The 19,121-nt window shown below is 41.1% G+C and overlaps 2 protein-coding genes across 6 annotated transcripts in view; one reads left to right on the top strand and one right to left on the bottom strand.

Moving 5' to 3' along the window:
• Positions 1–19,121, bottom strand: part of LOC131709099 (collectin-12-like) — a 19,771-nt gene continuing 650 nt past the window's right edge. Inside the window, exons 2-4 of one of the 2 annotated variants that reach the window (XR_009311376.1) lie at positions 1,560–1,633; positions 839–1,213; positions 1–277 (exon numbers count right to left, since the gene is read on the bottom strand). Coding sequence is in view for 1 of the 2 variants with exons in the window: in XM_059010984.1 (XP_058866967.1) it covers positions 21–277; positions 839–1,145 (564 nt within the window). In the remaining variant the exon portion in view is untranslated. Of the gene's footprint in view, positions 278–838; positions 1,214–1,559; positions 2,552–19,121 lie in introns of those variants that run through there. The other variant, XM_059010984.1, reaches the window with a different exon arrangement.
• LOC117433886 (uncharacterized) overlaps positions 13,280–19,121 on the top strand; it is a 19,619-nt gene continuing 13,777 nt past the window's right edge. For 3 of the 4 annotated variants that reach the window (XR_009311374.1, XR_009311375.1, XM_059010972.1), the window contains exon 1: positions 13,280–13,399. Coding sequence is in view for 2 of the 4 variants with exons in the window: in XM_059010972.1 (XP_058866955.1) it covers positions 13,339–13,399 (61 nt within the window). In the remaining 2 variants the exon portion in view is untranslated. The remainder of the gene's footprint in view (positions 13,400–19,121) is intronic. The other variant, XM_059010970.1, reaches the window with a different exon arrangement.

Here is a 19,121-nt window from a genome sequence, read left to right on the forward strand (position 1 = left end):
AACAGATGAACTTGTTGATGTCATTGCAGTTGTTCATCTGCCATGCCCCAAAATTCAATTGAGAGGTCTTGATCGTGACACAGGTTCCATTCCTCACTAGCTGAAGTACTCCCCAGTTGCTGTAGTTGAAAGTTTCCCCGTTTCCCCAGCTCCAAGACTTGGCTTGTGATGCTCACCAGGTCTGTGTACAGAGATCTGCAGTGTTCTCTGGCTTCGTCTGCATTCTTCACTGTGTGAACCAGGAAGTACTCCCTCTGACCGCACAGCGCAGAAGGTCCTGCAGAGAAACACAACAGTGTAACAGGACTGTAAATATTATTATTATTATTATTATTATTATTATTATTATTATTATTATTATTCACTTAAAATAAATCAATCAACCAGTTAGGGATTTGTCACAATCATAGGTCATTGTATTCTGTGTAAAGATGTCATACCATGCACTGAGCAATTCTGAAGTAAAACCATGCTTTTTAATGTGCAATAGTGCTTCTTGTGTACATGTTTAGTTTTTGTAATAAGTAATATTAGTAGCATACAAACAGTGCACTTTATTTTAAATGTACATTTAGTTTTTTCTTAATGGTATTTTTTTTTCAAAACTCCAGTATCAGTACACTAAACGTGCTGATCGTTCCATCCAGATATTTCCATGACGCATTTCCATCACATCCCTGCATTCTACTTCAAGAGGTCACTAAAGGACTGTTTGAAAGAATCAATGTTTTGAACATTGTGATGTTAAACTACATGACTGTAATCATCATAAAAATATATCGCAATATCAAAATAACTAGCAACCTGGGTACTCTGTTCAGAAATCAATTCTCCTTACCTGCCAAGCAGACGAAGCTGTGAAAGTCAGCACAAGGTTCAGCTCCCCACTCTCCGGTGGGAATCATGGCTCCACACTCTCCATTAGCATCTGGTTCCCAACTCAGCCATTTGCTGTATTGAAAGGCCACACCGGTTGACCATTCCCAAGGCGAGCTGACTGTGTTTCTGCGCAGACCCAACCAAAACGTGTACTCTGAGACCCGGGAAATCAGTGCCTTGACTGCCTGCATTTCCTCATCACTGGGAACACTAACCAGATCAGTGAAATTACTTTGACAGTGTTGGCGAGCTTGGTCCCAGGTCATTACATCTCTGACGACGTGGTATCTTCTTTAAGGGCAGCAGACTGAGAGACCCCCGATCAAGGTGCAGGCTACAACAACAAAAACACAACAGGAGTCAAAATCTTCAGACCACTGGATAATAAAATGGGCCGCGCTTTAGTGACAGGATCCATTCAGGCAATAAGCATCTAAAACGTGCTGTAAAAGAGGTCCTGATTTGAAACAGACTTTTTAAAATGAATGGTGCAACAGTTGAATGGTGCAACAGTGAATGGTGCAACAGTGAATGGTGCAACAGCGTAGCCTGAGAGATCCATTCCTTCATTTTGTGTAGCTCTTCTGAATCAAGAATACTTTCTTACACAACTAGCAGAATCAGTCTATTAAATGTGATCATCTGAATCATACTGATCAGTACAGCACAGTGAAACTCACCAGACATGATGAGGAAAGCCAGGCTGCACATTGCTGTTGTCTCTGATGAGCTCCGTCACTCGGGATTGTATTTCCTAAAGGACAGGAAGAATAACCCATGATGCAGTGCCCATCAATATCGCGTCAGACGAGATTGTGCCAGAGACAGAAGTCCAAATACATGAATGTTTGTTTTTCACCTGATCATTCATCCTTGTCCATGACACGTTTGAGTGACTATGACTGAAGCATATGCACTTAGTCACCTAATTAGTGAGACAGTTGACTGGACACTGGATATGGAGTGATTTCAGCTGTTGAATTGCAAGCTTGAATAAAAGCAATAAAGAAAATCACAGAAAAACACCAATATGCCACGTCTTGGAGGCTGGACTGGGGCAGCGTACTGTGGCTCACGGTCTTGGGTGCTCACAGCCAGCAATTTCAAACCGGGCGAGACGATATAATCAGACACACTCTGTCAATGACAGGCCATGAACTGGGAGACGTGTGGCTTCTAGGTCTCAGAGCCCACTGAACTGTCAGATGCTTATCCAGGCACTACAAGAGGAATGGGCCAGGATTCCACAAGACAGCATCCGAAACCTGGTGCAAATCATGCGTCGCAGATGCACTGCTTGTATTGCTTCCAACTCTGGCCACACACGCCACGAGCCTGTGACTTTCACAGTATCCCCCGCCCCCCCATAACTTCAGACAGTAAAACGTCAATTGTTAATCAGCACAATAAAAAGTCACTGCACCTGCTCTAAAACAGAGTTTGTCATTTTTCAATCACATCTAGTGAATTTGATCTAAATATAAGTGATGCGTTTCTTTTGATGCTCATTATAGGTGCAAGGCAAAAGGGGGTCCTTCTTTTTACTGTAACGAATGCATCTACTAATCAATGATTATTTACAAGATAATAACCTCTCTTAAAATAACGAATACAAAATGACTAAGAAAAATATGAAACAATAATAATAACAATAATCTTCACAGGAAAGAAAAAAGTGTACAGTACTGTGCAAAAGTTTTAGGCAGGTGTGAAAAAATGCTGTAAAGTAAGAATGCTTTCAAAAATAGACGTTAATAGATTATATTTTTTTCAATAACTAAATGCAAAGTGAGTGAACAGAAGAAAAATCTAAATCAAATCCATATTTGGTGTGACCACCCTTTGCCTTCAAAACAGCATCAATTCTTCTAGGTACACTTGCACAAAGTCAGGGATTTTGTAGTCAGATGTATGATTAAACAATTATACCAAACAGGTGCTAATGATCATCAATTCAATATGTAGGTTGAAACACATTCATTAACTGAAACAGAAACAGCTGTGTAGGAGGAATAAAACTGGGTGAGGAACAGCCAAACTCAGCTAACAAGGTGAGGTTGCTGAAGACAGTTTACTGTCAAAGGTCATACACCATGGCAAGACTGAGCACAGCAACAAGACACAAGGTAGTTATACTGCATCAGCAAGGTCTCTCCCAGTCAGAAATTTCAAGGCAGACAGGGGTTTCCAGATGTGCTGTCCAAGCTCTTTTGAAGAAGCACAAAGAAACGGGCAACGTTGAGGACCGTAGACGCAGTAGTCGGCCAAGGAAACTTACTGCAGCAGATGAAAGACACATCATGCTTACTTCCCTTCGCAATTGGAAGATGTCCATCAGCTCAGAATTGGCAGAAAACAGTGGGACCCTGGTACACCCATCTACTGTCCGGAGAAGTCTGGTCAGAAGTGGCCTTCATGGAAAACTTGCGGCCAAAAAGCCATACCTTCAACGTGGAAACAAGGCCAAGCGACTCAACTATGCACGAAAACACAGGAACTGGGGTGCAGAAAAATGCCAGCAGGTGGTCTGGACTGATGAGTCAAAATTTGAACTATTTGGCTGTAGCAGAAGGCAGTTTGTTCGCCGAAGGGCTGGAGAGTGGTACACGAATGAGTGTTTGCAGGCAACAGTGAAGCATGGTGGAGGTTCCTTGCAAGTTTGGGGCTGCATTTCTGCAAATGGAGTTGGGGATTTGGTCAGAATTAATGGTCTCCTCAATGCTGAGAAGTACAGGCAGATACTTATCCATCATGCAATACCATCAGGGAGGCATCTGATTGGCCCCAAATTTATTCTGCAGCATGACAACGACCCTAAACATACAGCGAAAGTCATTAAGAACTATCTTCAGCGTAAAGAAGAACAAGGAGTCCTGGAAGTGATGGTATGGCCCCCACAGAGCCCTGATCTCAACATCATCGAGTCTGTCTGGGATTACATGAAGAGAGAGAAGCAACTGAGGCTGCCTAAATCCACAGAAGGACTGTGGTTAGTTCTCCAAGATGTTTGGGCCAACCTACCTGCCGAGTTTCTTCAAAAACTGTGTGCAAGTGTACCTAGAAGAATTGATGCTGTTTTGAAGGCAAATGGTGGTCACACCAAATATTGATTTGATGTAGATTTTTCTTCTGTTCACTCACTTTGCATTTTTTAAATTGATAAATATAAACTATTAACATGTCTATTTTTGAAAGCATTCTTACTTTACAGCATTTTTTCACACCTGCCTAAAACTTTTGCACAGTACTGTATATAAAATAAAAATGTATAATAAAAAAAGAATACTCTTAACAGTCAACAATGCATCCAAGTTTTCTTTTTTTATGTGAACATAAAAAAGCACAATTGTTTTATTGTTATTACTATTAATGATACAGGTGTAGGGTTATTTTGTGGTACGCGTTACGAAGCGGTACAGCGTGTACTGCGCTTGGTCGAGCAGAAAACAAGGATAAGCCCCTCTGGAACGGGTACCATGTACTGAGTTTGGACCTTAAAGTTTTCTTTTTCACAATTTTGCAACTGTATGTGACTTTAACTGACAAGCAGCACATTGGGTTATCTAACACTGTAAACATATATGACTCTCGTCTTGTTTGTAGTGATTTGTGCAGTAGCCAATCACAGCATTGACAGCGTACCATTTTCTGATGTTACACGGGTCAAGTTTTGGTGGTACCACATTCTGAGGATGTGCCACTTTCTGACACTACACCAGTAATAATAATAATAATAATAATAATAATAATAATAATAATAATAATAATACAGCACATCCATGTGCAAGTTTATGCAAACATGTTAAATGTCTGCTTTTCTATTTATGTTCCTCCAGTTTCTTCAAAACGGTAACCAGCAAAGAAACTCAAGGAAAGTGCATCTTCTTTATTATTATTATTATTATTATTATTATTATTATTATTATTATTATTATTATTATTATTATTATTGTTTTATATTACTCTAGATAATGTTAACTTAGTATTACAGTATCGTATGTAAGTATAAAGCATGGATCTAAATATAAAAACATAGAACATGCCGTCAGATATTTCTTCATTCTTTACAGTTCTGTGGTTACGATGTTCTCTGGTATAGAGCAATAAGAGATTATATTGAGAGGTTTCCTTACCAGCTAGTCCAAGAGCTCCCAAGGTGTTCTCCTCTCCAGTGTCGATGGTGAAAGTGATAATATGACATCATTTCGCTTTCCATATTGAGAATGGACAGGAGGCAGGAGACACGCCCTCTGGCTTGTGACAGACACGCATTATAATCACAATCACAGGCTTATACACAGACACCAGCAATGATGCACATTGCATTAGTTCATTTAAAAAGGGGATGTGCTTAACAAACCTGTCCGTTAAAGGCACAGAAATCCAAAGTATTGTCCCTGCATAAAATCCAATATTATAAATGTGTGTTTCATACAAATGTATTTTAAACATTTCTTTGTATCAAGGTAGTGACTGATCAGCCAGCAGTATTGGGGTGCAGCACTCAGAAAGGGTCCCCTTCCTTTCATTTATAAACTCTGGCAGGAGGCAGGGACCCTTTGGACTGCTGCACCCTGACAGGTGAGCTCTCTGCTTTATTGGTCAGTCACTAATTAGATATATTGGACTTCTAATTACTTAGATTTCGTGCTTTAAATCTATATATATAATCTTGAAGGCATTCATGTGCAGCAAAATTTTTTTCCAAAAAGAGGTGTCGACCATAAGACACTTTATACTAATGTTTCTGTAGAGTTAAAAAAAAAACAGCTGACAGCAATGATGTAAACCATGTATGCTTTCCTCGATGCCGCTCATCGAGACGAGGCTGGTCGCACACTCAAAAATCTCTTCTGCTTTCAGACTTGACTGCGAATATTAAGCATCAGATTCCTGTTACGTTTTTATTATTTATTTAAACAAAACAAGAAACAAACAGAACGCGTTTCGATACATAGGCTGGGACCAAATCAAAACTCTGACAGCCCGCTAATCGCACTTAAGAAAACTGTATTTAATAGCTGTGGCACAGTGCGGAGGGGGTTGAAATCCTCCCCACGGTAAAATGTGTGGTTTTGTGTTCCGGTATTTAGTGAGGGTCATTGTACGTGTAGTTAATGCTCAAAAAGAGCCAAGTGTTTATTTTGTTTTGTGTTTATTGTTTATTTTGGTTTGTTTATTTTGTGTTTAATTAAAAAGAATTGTGCATAAGCGCTGAAAAATCAAAGTCTGCTGTGCTGGGTCAAGTTTTTAAAGGGCCAACGAACCCGAGCTGCAAGGCTCATGTTAGACGTGGTGGCAGCGGTGCTCAGCCCTACAGACCAGCACAGTTGAGAATAATGGACATTGCAGAGCTGATAAGGACTCTCAAAAGGTCCACAGAGGAGATGCAGGAGATGACCCAGCGGGAGAGAAACCAGAGATGGAGACGGGAGAACGGGATACCAGAGCCGGAGCCGACCAAGCTGGAGCTGCTGCTCCAGAAGTGGGAGCAGGCAAGGATAGCTCCGCAGTCTCCCAAGCCAGAGAGGGAGGAGCTGCCACTGCCCGAGCCAGAGGGGGAGGAGCTGCCGCTGCCCGAGCCAGAGGGGGAGGAGCTACCGCCGCCCGAGCCAGAGGGGGAGGAGCTGCCGCCGCCCGAGCCAGAGGGGGAGGAGCTGCCGCTGCCCGAGCCAGAGGGGGAGGAGCTGCCGCCGCCCGAGCCAGAGGGGAAGGAGCTGCCGCTGCCCGAGCCAGAGGGGGAGGAGCTGCCGCCGCCCGAGCCAGAGGGGGAGGAGCTGCCGCTGCCCGAGCCAGAGGGGGAGGAGCTGCCGCTGCCCGAGCCAGAGGGGGAGGAGCTGCCGCCGCCCGAGCCAGAGGGGAAGGAGCTGCTGCCGCCCGAGCCAGGGGGGGAGGAGCTGCCGCCGCCCGAGCCAGAGGGGGAGGAGCTGCCATGGCCCGAGTTAGAGGGGAAGGTGGTGAAGAGCCCACCTCCACCACAGCCCCGACCACCACCCCTGCGGTCCCTTGCCCCTCACTCCTGGACACCCTGCCGGTTTGCCTGGAACTCCCTACACTACACCTGGAGCCCAGGAGTCTGCAGAACCGGTCACAGTTCTCCACCTGGTTCCCTGCTCCGCTGCCCCCAAGCACCAAGACGTCACTGCGCTGCTCCCAGACATCGCTTGGGCTCCCCCTGGTCACTGCTTCGCTCCCCCTGGGTGATTGGACATCGCTACACCTCTGCCCGCCTCTGCAGCCTCCAGTGCCCCGGTTGTCGTTACGGTCGCCCCTGACAAACCAGTGGGGTCCCTCGTCGCCGGTGCGATGACCCTACCTGGCTGGGCCGGAACATGGACCGACCCACCCTCAAGTCCGCCCGTGGAAGAGGGCGAAAAGGGACATTGGTGGACTCGAGGGTGGGTGGTTGTGTTTTAAGGGAGGGGATGGCCTTGGAATGGCCGGTCAGTGTTGCACACTTGGGGGGGAGGATGTGTGGCATAGCGTTTTCTTTTTATGAGTAGAAGAAATAAGATAGTTACAAAAAAAGAAAACTCTCTCTCTCTCTATATATACAGTACTGTGCGAAAGTTTTAGGCAGGTGTGAAAAAATGCTGTAAAGTAAGAATGCTTTCAAAAATACACATGTTAATAGATTATATTTATCAATTAACAAAATGCAAAGTGAGTGAACAGAAGAAAAATCTACATCAAATCAATATTTGGTGTGACCACCCTTTGCCTTCAAAACAGCATCAATTCTTCTAGGTACACTTGCACACAATTTTTGAAGGAACTCGGCAGGTAGGTTGGCCCAAACATCTTGGAGAACTAACCACAGTTCTTCTGTGGATTTAGGCAGCCTCAGTTGCTTCTCTCTCTTCATGTAATCCCAGACAGACTCGATGATGTTGAGATCAGGGCTCTGTGGGGGCCATACCATTACTTCCAGGACTCCTTGTTCTTCTTTACGCTGAAGATAGTTCTTAATGACTTTCGCGGTATGTTTGGGGTCGTTGTCATGCTGCAGAATAAATTTGAGGCCAATCAGATGCCTCCCTGATGGTATTGCATGATGGATAAGTATCTGCCTGTACTTCTCAGCATTGAGGAGACCATTAATTCTGACCAAATCCCCAACTCCATTTGCAGAAATGCAGCCCCAAACTTGTAAGGAACCTCCACCATGCTTCACTGTTGCCTGCAGACACTCATTCGTGTACCGCTCTCCAGCCCTTCGGCGAACAAACTGCCTTCTGCTACAGCCAAATATTTCAAATTTTGACTCATCAGTCCAGAGCACCTGCTCCCATTTTTCTGCACCCCAGTCAGTTCCTGTGTTTTCGTGCATAGTTGAGTTGCTTGGCCTTGTTTCCACGTCGGAGGTATGGCTTTTTGGCCGCAAGTCTTCCATGAAGGCCACTTCTGACCAGACTTCTCTGGACAGTAGATGGGTGTACCAGGGTCCCACTGTTTTCTGCCAATTCTGAGCTGATGGCACTGCTGGACATCTTCCGATTACCAAGGGAAGTAAGCATGATGTGTCTTTCTTCTGCTGCAGTAAGTTTCCTTGGCCGACCACTGCGTCTACGGTCCTCAACGTTGCCAATTTCTTTGTGCTTCTTCAAAAGAGCTTGGACAGCACATCTGGAAACCCCTGTCTGCCTTGAAATTTCTGCCTGGGAGAGATCTTGCTGATGCAGTATAACTACCTTGTGTCTTGTTGCTGTGCTCAGTCTTGCCATGGTGTATGACTTTTGACAGTAAACTGTCTTCAGCAACCTCACCTTGTTAGCTGAGTTTGGCTGTTCCTCACCCAGTTTTATTCCTCCTACACAGCTGTTTCTGTTTCAGTTAATGATTGTGTTTCAACCTACATATTGAATTGATGATCATTAGCACCTGTTTGGTATAATTGTTTAATCATACACCTGACTATATGCCTACAAAATCCCTGACTTTGTGCAAGTGTACATAGAAGAATTAATGCTGTTTTGAAGGCAAAGGGTGGTCACACCAAATATGGATTTGATTTAGATTGACACAACACATTTCAATTTATTTTTAATTTTGTTTCACTGGCCTATTGAGCCACGGCAACTTGATTAACCATTTGGAAAAAAAAAATGTTGTTGTAAAAAAATAACTTTTTTCTATCTACATAACATGTACAATAACAAATCTGCTATCCTGTTAATTGAATGACTAAAGTACTATCTTAGTCGCAAGTAAGTTGATTTTTCTTTTTATTCAACACCTTTCTTTCAAACAACATCACAAAACTGATATTGAAAAACATGTTTGTCTGAAAAACCGTCTGGCTTAGTGATTTAAGTAGTGTATACAGTTAGTGTTTGCTGTTAGGAGCATTAATTAAAACTTAAGATGAAGAAAGCTGGTCACTTTTACATGTTACTTTATCATACTCTGTCAAAAAATACCTCAATCGCTGAAAACGTACAAACAAGAGTGAATCAAATAAAGATGACTTTCCAACTATCAGGCACAGATCCTCCCCCTTGTAACCCCTTTTTTGCTTTTAAAAGCACCACACACTTTTTAACCCATCCTCACCTCCATTTATAGTTATCCCTCCCTCCCCTTCCAATGAAATGTTCAATTTACACCAGCAATAAGGCACTGAGACCCACAAGCAGATGAGAACCAGCATACATGGAAGCTACTTTTAATTGTATTAATTACCCCTGCATCCGGTCCCATTATGCATGTAACCTGTCCAGCTGGATCCCAGTATCTGCAGCGCTTGGGGGTTATACATGACAGCAGGCTGCACTGACTTGAAATCCTCACTGAGCAGATAGTGTGTGCTCAAGTTTTTAAGGTAACACGTATGTGAAATACATCTAAATATCCTAAACAGCAGTGTTTGAATCATTTTAATAGCATCCTTAGAGATTATGAACAAGTCTACTTTTATCACTGTCAGTAAAAACAAATGGAATTTAAAATAACACACTGTACATAGTAGACCCTGCTAGTGATGTGATTCAGTCATCTGAAATGTTTTTTTTTTTAATCAAGGTAGTTTGTATGAGTTGGAAATGACCTCACATTAAAATGAGCTATACTGTAATTATACTTATTTAATGACATACCATTACAAATATACGACAGGGTGCTGTGGAAGGATAGCTAGATAGATAGATAGATAGATAGATAGATAGATAGATCAAGCTATTTATGTTGTTTAGTCTCTTGTATAAATGTCTACTGTAACGCAGTCTCTTTCTATTGTGATAGCTGTGCTGTGTGGAGACCACATTGCCCTAATTCTCATTTTTTTTATTTTATATTCTTATTTTCAACGCTGAGACAGGAAGACAGAAACCATTTTTCTGCTTGACTTTTTAAACCCCCAAAACACCAGCGCTTACCAGCAACACCAGCTCCGAAACCCCAGGTAAGCAGAATCAGGCGCACAAGTAAATCACAGAGCTGCTTTTCCATTTTCAGTCTTCAGTTTTAAAAAAAAACAATCAATTCACAGATATGGAAGCTTTAGCAAAGGAAGGAGGAGTGGCTTAGTAAGAATTTGTTAAATTTGCAGACGACACAAAAATAGGAGTAGTGGTAAACACTGCTGCAGCAGCAAAGGTCATTCAAAATGATCTAGACAGCATTCAGAAATGGGCAGACACACGGCAAATTTAACGCACATTGAAAGCACAGTAAAGCATAGACACATAGACGCAGCCACAGCCAAAGCATTGTAAGAAAAGCAAGGTATGGTAAAGCATATTGATTAGCATAACAAGCCTAACTATGGTAAATGCATAGTAAAACCACAGGGAAAGCATTTGAAAACTGCAAAAATACTGTGGTAAACTTTTGTAAGGGCATAGACTATACAAGAGGAATCGCTCTACATGATTAGAGGAACACATGGACCTCATAGACTCTACACAAGAGGAGCCTCTCTCAAGAGGGAATGGTTCTCATATAGAAACTATACGAGAGGAGCCACAAGCGTGTTAGAAGATACTGTTTTTGAAATATTTTTCTATTTGATAAGTTGTCACGCTAAGTCTGAGTATTTCCTTGAATTCAAAGTGAAGGCAAGAGAGGATACCAACCTATACTGGGAAACAGTTGCAGAGATTGTTGAAGAATGATGTAAGCACAGGTTAGGTATAAAAGGGCTTGATGTGGCAGAGCGAGAGCTCTGCTCATGAACAGTGCTTATAGAAAGTCTACACCCCTTTTAAAATGTTCACCTTTTGTTGCCTTATAGCCTGGAATTAAAATGCATTAAAATCGTTTTTTTTTTTATTTATCTACACATCCTACCCCACAACTTCCAAGTGAAAAACATATTCTAGAAATTTGTAGAAAATTAATTAAAAATAAAAACTGAAATAGCTTGGTTGGATAAGTGTCCACTCCCCTTGTAATAGCAATCCTAAATTAGCTCAGGTGTAACCAATCGCCTTCAAAATCACACACAAAGTTAAGTGGCCTCCACCTGTGTTAAATTGTAGTGATTCACATGATTTCAGGATAAATTCAGTAGTTCCTGTAGGTTCTCTGCTGGGTAGTGCATTTCAAAGCAAAGACTCAACCATGAGCACCAAGGCGCTTTCAAAAGAACTCTGGGACAAAGTTGTTGAAAGGCACAGATCAGGGGTTGGGTATAAAAAAATATCAAAGGCCTTGAATATCCCTTGGAGCACAGTCAAGATGATTATTAAGAAGTGGAAGGTGTATGGCACCACCAAGACCCTGCCTAGATCAGGCCGTCCCTCCAAACAAGATGACTGAGCAAGAAGGAGACTGATCAGAGAGGCTACCAAGAGGCCAATGGCAACTTTGCAAGAGCTACAGGCTTTTATGGCCAAGACTGGTCAAAGTGTGCATGTGACAACAATATCCCAAGCACTCCACAAATCTGGCCTGTATGGTAGGGTGGCAAGAAGGAAGACATTACTCAAGAAAGCCCACCTTGAATCCCGTTTGTAGTATGCAAAAAAAACACTCAGGAGATTCTGTAACCATGTGGCATAAAGTTTTGTGGTCTGACGAAACTAAAATTGAACTTTTTGGCCTAAATGCAAAGCGTTATGTTTGGTGCAAACCCAACACAGCACATCACCCAAAGAACACCATCCCTACTGTGAAGCATGGTGGTGGCAGCATCATGTCATGGGGATGTTTCTCATCGGCAGGGACTGGGGCACTTGTCAGGCTAGAAGGGAAAATGAATGGAGCAAAGTACAGAGAAGTCCTTGAGGAAAACCTGCTGCCCTCTGCAAGAAAGCTGAAACTGGGACAGAATTTCACCTTTCAGCATGACAACGACCCAAAGCACACAGCCAAAGCTACACTGGAGTGGCTAAGGAACAAAAAGGTAAATGTCCTTGAGTGGGCCAGTCAGAGCCCCGACCTAAATCCAATCGAAAATTTGTGGCACGACTTGAAGATTGCTGTCCATCAACGCTCCCCAAGGAACTTGACAGAGCTTGAACAGTTTTGAAAAGAAAAATGGTCAAATATTGCCAAATCTAGGTGTGCAAAGTTAGTACAGACCTAGCCCAACATACTCACAGCTAAGTAATTGCTGCCAAAGGTGCTTCCACCAAGTATTAACTCAGGGGGGTGGAAACTTTTCCAATTATGATCTTTCCGTTTTGTATTTTTAATATATAATTTTGTTCTCAATAAAAACTTTTTTCTCCTTAACAGTGTGGAGTATGGTGTGTACATAAGTGGAAAAAAATCATCATTTAAATGCAAAATGTGAAAAATATTCAAGGGGGTGTGGACTTTCTATAGGCATTGTATATTTATTGGTGTTTAGCAGGGATGGGGTTAATTCCTCCCTGCCAAAAACATGAGAAAAACATGAGAATGTGGCTGGAGCCTTAATTAGATAATCGCTAATTATTGTGGCTGGAGCCTTAATTAGATAATCGCTAATTATTGATTAATTAGATCCCATAAAAGGAGAGCCCAGGGCTCCATTTGGGGAGAGGAGTTTGGTGAATGTACACTGTGTTTTGTTACTCTGTTTCTGCACATAGTGTTTTTGTAGAGTTCAGTGAAGGCTCTGCCCAGCCTGAACAGTATTTTTGTATGTTTGTTTAAACCTTTATTGTGCCTTTTTGTTTGTATTTTTGTGTTATTTTTCTTTATTAAAGTGTGCTTTAGCGCTTGTACTGCAGTTTCCTGGCTTCTGCGTCTCTGTCTTGCTGTTACATTTGTTTAGAGATCTTTGTGTAGGTGAACCCGCAAATCAAGACTCACACCAGTGAGGCAATTCACAAGAGCAATACCAGAATTGCAAATTTAAGAATAAAATGTCATTTCCATCCGCCTTGGTCATTGTGGTCGTGGTTTCAGTTTGGTCATTTTTTCTCCTGTGAAACAAACAGAAAACTTGCAACACGACAGTCACTTCTGCATTTTCCTCAGTGCGGATTTGTATTTTAACAGATAAGCTGCACATTTCATTTGAAAATAACGATGAAGAATTTGCAAGCTTCATGTCTGTGTTTCTTGTTACTCGGCTGGAGAGCCGGGTGTGGTAAGTAATTATTATTCTTTTAAAATATTAATATATAAGATCAGCTTTCACCAGCAGTGGTCTGTTCAAATTAAAGGTGTGTATTAAAGCATAGACACGCCTGGGAAGAGGTCCATAGCTGAGTTCAAAACTCAGGGCAATAAGGCTTGTGAAAATGAAAGCAAGGTGGATATTTCAATTCAGAGTGTGCTGAGGATCGTACTCGGAATTGCTTTTAAGAAGTATTTAGCAGCAGGTATTAACTAAATCAATGCTTTGATGTGTTGATTTCAAAACAAGTTCCAATCCCAGGTAATAGGATAATCGCAGAATTCAGGTATACAAAAGGGGCAGCCTCTCCACTGGTCAGGGCAGTGTTCCTGGGACCGGGAATGCACCTGAGCAGGTATACATTGCTTCAGAAGATCACAGAGCAAGTACCTGTGGGCGGCACGGATCATTCACAGACTTGACTTCGGTTCAATATTGTTGTAGATACGAGCGCTTCTCCCTGGAACCTGTAATTACATTTTGTAAATGGTCATCTATTTAAAGGGGCAGTACCAACTTTTCATTTGTTGAACCAGTTTTTGTTTTGTTTATTTGTAAATAAATTTCGGTTACCCCTTCACCTGAAACTGCTCTCTCCGTGTGTTATTCCGAGGCCTTCCACGCTTACGTTAACATTGTTTGGATTATGCATCAAACTTATCAAACTGCTATTCGCAATTCAGTTATTGTAGTGCAATATTCCATTGCTAATAAAGATTACGGCTTACTGCTAATACTGTACTCCTATTATGCATGTAGTGTATGGAAAAGGGCGAATGATTTATACGTTTAGATGATTTTAAATGTGTCTACCTTTTAATTTTAGTTTCTAAACATCTATTTCAAAATTATATGAGTCGTCTGAGGCTAGATATAGTGAATGTTCATGGTAAACCACGTTAATGAATACATTAAAGTAAAGACACGGACAAAGTTCAACGAAAGTCACGCATGCATATATCTCAAAGGGGCAGAATTCAGCACGACACCAGCAGCAGGGCTCGCCACTCCAGCTGCTTCAGCCACGCCCACACCAGCTCTCAAGCTGCCAATCTTTACTCCAGCATCCGCCTCTAGTTGTGGATCCTCTTCTGCTTCAGTAGTTCATCACCACTCTCTCTCTCCTCAACTGAGACACAATATTATTGAAGGTAAAGACGTTAATTTGGTCTCTATACTTATTGCAACCTCAGAATTTCTGGATCAAAGTGTAGTTGACTGTGGAGATTTGTCTGTTACTCTAAAATCTCGGAATCCTCGACTGTGTAAAAATCTTAACTCTTGGAGAATTTGTGCTTGCATTTTCTGTTTTTCGCAATGTGCTTTGTGAAGTTTATGCTCACCGACGTCAGGAACTGGCTAGCTTCTCGGTTATCATAGGACAATACACAGATCGATTTGGTCTCAACCTGATCCTGATCTGTTTAATAGATTCTTCACTGGTCTCCGTGCTAATGCTTGCAGAGTTTGTGCTTCCACCACTCATTCTGCCACTCTGTGTCCAAAAGCAGCCTCCTCCTCTTCAGCCTCAAACTATTCTTCCCCAGCTCTCAACAACACTCCTTTTTTTAGGAACCGTGCATCTGCAGTTTCTCCTATTCATTCTTCAGCTCCGCCTGCTTTTTGAACAAGCAAAGATTCTCATGGAAGACCTATCAAATATTCCAGTGGCAGATAGCTGTGCAATATTTTAAATTCCTCATTCTGCATTTCCAAAGGATGCTTTTTTTTTTTACATATGTGCAGTTTGTGTGGTGATGCTCATTCACATTATTAATCCTCTTCCATCTGCCCTCTTTCATCTAAATGGCATTCATCATTACTAACCGCCTCTACCCCCATCAACATCCCTGCTCTATCAGATGCTCTACAATATTACCCTGATCATTTTGTTTTTTTGTTCATTATCTAATTTCTGGCCTTACTAATGGTTTTTCTATCCATGATGCTATCCATTCCATCAACATATAAGGACGGGGATCCTGTTTAGCTAAAGCAGACATCTCTGATGCCTTCAAAGTCATGCCTATACCCCCTTATCTCTGTCATTGTTTTGGCATCTGTTGGAAGGGGCAATTTTACTTCCCCACTAAACTAACTTTTGGATGTCGCAGCAGCCCTAATATCTTTGATTCCCTTTCCGAAGCCGTCTGCTGGATTCTACTCAATATTAAATCGCATCCCCTTTCTGATGCACTTATTGGACGACTTTCTCCTTATATCTCCTCCATCAGCCCCTCCAGCTGAAGCACTCTCAGAACTCAGGTCTCTCTTCTCAGCAGTCGGCGTCCCCCTCTCAGAGGAGAAAACCATCGGTCCAGTTCACTCTCTTGAGTTCCTAGTAATAACTTTGGATACTATTCGATTTGAAGCCCGAATGCCTCCCGATAAACTGGAACGCATTCTCTCTCTCATTCAATCCTTTAAGATCAACCATTCCATTTCTAAACTGAACATTCTTTCACTCCTGGGACATTTCAATTTTGCAATTCGCATCATTCCTCAAGGTAGGACATTTATTTCTCATCTTCTTGCTCTCTCTACAACAGCAAAAAATCTGAACTCACATTAATATTACATCTGAAGCTCGGAAAGACATTAGGATGTGGTCCTCTCTCTTACAGCACTGGATTGACATTGACTCTGGCTTAATTTCTGCCCCTCACGAACTCTCACTTCATACAGATGCTTCTTCTATCAATTTTGGTGGAATTTTTCTTAATCAATAGTTCTCAGATAATGGCCTCCAGAAATCAAAAATCTTCCTCCTCAGCTTAAATCCACAGCCTTACTTGAGGTATTCCCTATTGCTATTGCAGCCTATATTTGGGGCCCATTGTTGCAGAGAAAATCTATCTTAATCTTTTGCAACGTCTTCACCGGCTAGTTATCAATAATTTTATTTTGAAAGCCCAACACCTTCCAGGTATCACTAATGCCCTTTCTCGTTTATCGATTGCTTAATTCAGACATCTGGCTCCCTCAGCTCAACCTTTCCCTCTACCCATTCCTCCATTCAGCAAACTGGTTTTCAACTAAGTTCATCCATTTGCAATCTTCTGTCTTCAGCTCAAGACTATAGGTTCTTAAGTATTGAATTGATTAAGAATCCAAGGAGGGCTGGAGATTGTGATATAATACAAAAAGAAGCTAAATTAATACATATGCTTCAAACTGAATCTCCTGGAGGTTTAAATGAGGAACTTTCATTGGTTGCATTTTTGTAATAGGACTGTTGCAGAAGAATTCATTGTAAAATAATTCATTGAAAACAACTTGTGTGTATTGTTTTATTGTAATGTTAACTCTTTCCCTTTAAGAACAAATGAATGAACTCATTGTAATAATCACCCATTCATTATATAAAACGTAATGAACTTTTTGATGAACTTTGTAATGAATTTAGTTTGAATACACACTGAGGAAGGCATCTAGCTAAAGACAGGGCTTGTTACCAGGAGGTTTCAGGTTCAATCCCAGACACTGACTTACCGTGTGTGACCCTGAGCAAGTCACTTAACCTCCTTGTGCCTCATCTTTCGGATTAGTCCTGAAACCGAGGTGATATATATATATAGAATATAGAAGTTAGAAATAATTTTAAAAAACATTTGCATTTTCATAATCAAGCAGACTTCTCTATGATTACGCACACGTGCAGGATTCGTAGCACAGTACGTACAGTAACGGTGTTAAGCAGCATCTGTTGTGTTGGAAAGAATGAAGGCTGCATTATGTTTCAGTTCAGAAGTAGTTTAATTGCATTTAGTATTGCATTGTGAGTTACTTCACAACTTGTAGATAAACTCAATCAATGTTCAATTGGTTCCGATTTCTGTATTTGTGTTGTTTTTAAATACACACAATATCAGTTCAGTTAAAGTCTTGTTTCAATTGTTCATCAAAGTAGCATTGTTTAGATTTGTTCCCAATGTTATAGGGAAAACATACTTAAACTATTCTTAAACTTGTGTCCACAAGATGAGTTAAAATTATTCTAAAACAGGGTTAGACTCCTACAGAAAATAGTGAGTGGACTCTATGGGTTTAACCAATGTTGAGCAATGGTGCACATGTTCCTACCCGCATTTACAGTGCCAGTGAAGTCAACTTTACACCTAAAAAGATGAAGACATTGATCTATAGATATTATTTGGGGAGCCAGGTCCATGAAAAATCATACTGTTAGTTGGATGGGAAAATCTTTATTTGCATTTAAATAATGATATTATGTGGAGAATGGAACTAAGTTTTAGGCTACCAATAATCAGTATAATAATTAGAATTAACAGTGGAGCATGTGCTGTCACTGTTGGGTAGATTTTCTATGGAAGGTTCCCAGCCCAGAATAAAGAGACTCCCCCTCTCTAAACTAGGAGGGATATCCTTGCCTCTTCTTGAGAAATATTATTTTGCTGCAAGGCTATCGGTGCAATACTGGATTTTAAAAAATGTTAATGCGGGATGTACCCACCACATGAAACCATTTGGGAAAATAATCTGACTATTTACATCTCCTGGTCCCCCCAAGAAGTTGTTTAAACATTTTAAATAAATTGTATTTTGCATACCCTAAATGTCTGGTATAATGTTTACATTTTTTTTAGAATGACACTAAAACTGGAGAACAAGGACATTTCGTGCACAAAATAGAAAGTATGGCTTCAACACACTGCAGGACATGTCAGGATGGCACGCTGTTATCCTTTGACACGCACAGTCAAGCACAATACAAGAGCAAAGACTCTCAGTTCTTTCAAGTCCTCTAAATGACCACAATATAACCTGCACACTAATAGCATCCATCCAATTGAAGAAATATTACTGCTGCATGCCAAGACAGATAGAATCTTCTACAAAATGTTCAATACTCTAATATCTAATAACAAAATATTTAAAACACAAAATAAAATATGATTAACATGTTTAGAGGATAAGGGCAGGACGGTTGGAAACATGTTAATACTATCAGAATGTCTTCATGTAAACTAATTGGGTTTTAAGTGATAAAAAATCGAGGGCAGTTCTGCCTTAAAATTCGATGTTTTAATCATTCAATTTAAATAACACTGGCTTAAAACGTAAAAAGAGCAAAATGTGTACAAAGGTTAAAAACAAACAAAATCACCCGTCTCAACAGCACTCATTACAACAATACCTAATGCCTTTCTAAACATAATAAAACATCACTAATGTTGGGCTGACGTGAAGGGCAGCCAGCTTTCTCGCATCTTGTTTCTCGACAGTGAGATTCAACACTGATTCAGCTCCTCAATCCCCATCTGCTGCGCGCTGAAGAGCTCCGTAGCCTATCTCATGGGACCGGACTCACTTCTGCATTAATATCAGAATCTTAAAGGTGCACAAGACAATGCAGTAACTTGCGGTGAGGTCAGTGGTTGGGTAGGCACTGGCCAGTCTCACACCCCAATTTACATAGATTCGATTGGCAGGCTTATAGAGAGCAGAATTCCAATTATGCACGGTTGGGAACGAGACTGTTATTGACGCAGCTCAACGAAAACCCCGATGTAATTACAGGATTCAACCGACAGATGGCACTGAATTTCAATACCTACATTATTATTATTATTATTATTATTATTATTATTATTATTATTATTATTATTATTATTATTATTATTTCTTAGCAGACTTACAATTGTTACAAGATATCACATTATTTTTTGCA

The sequence above is a fragment of the Acipenser ruthenus genome, chromosome 41 (assembly GCF_902713425.1).
Source record: "Acipenser ruthenus chromosome 41, fAciRut3.2 maternal haplotype, whole genome shotgun sequence".
Taxonomy (NCBI): Eukaryota; Metazoa; Chordata; class Actinopteri; order Acipenseriformes; family Acipenseridae; genus Acipenser; species Acipenser ruthenus.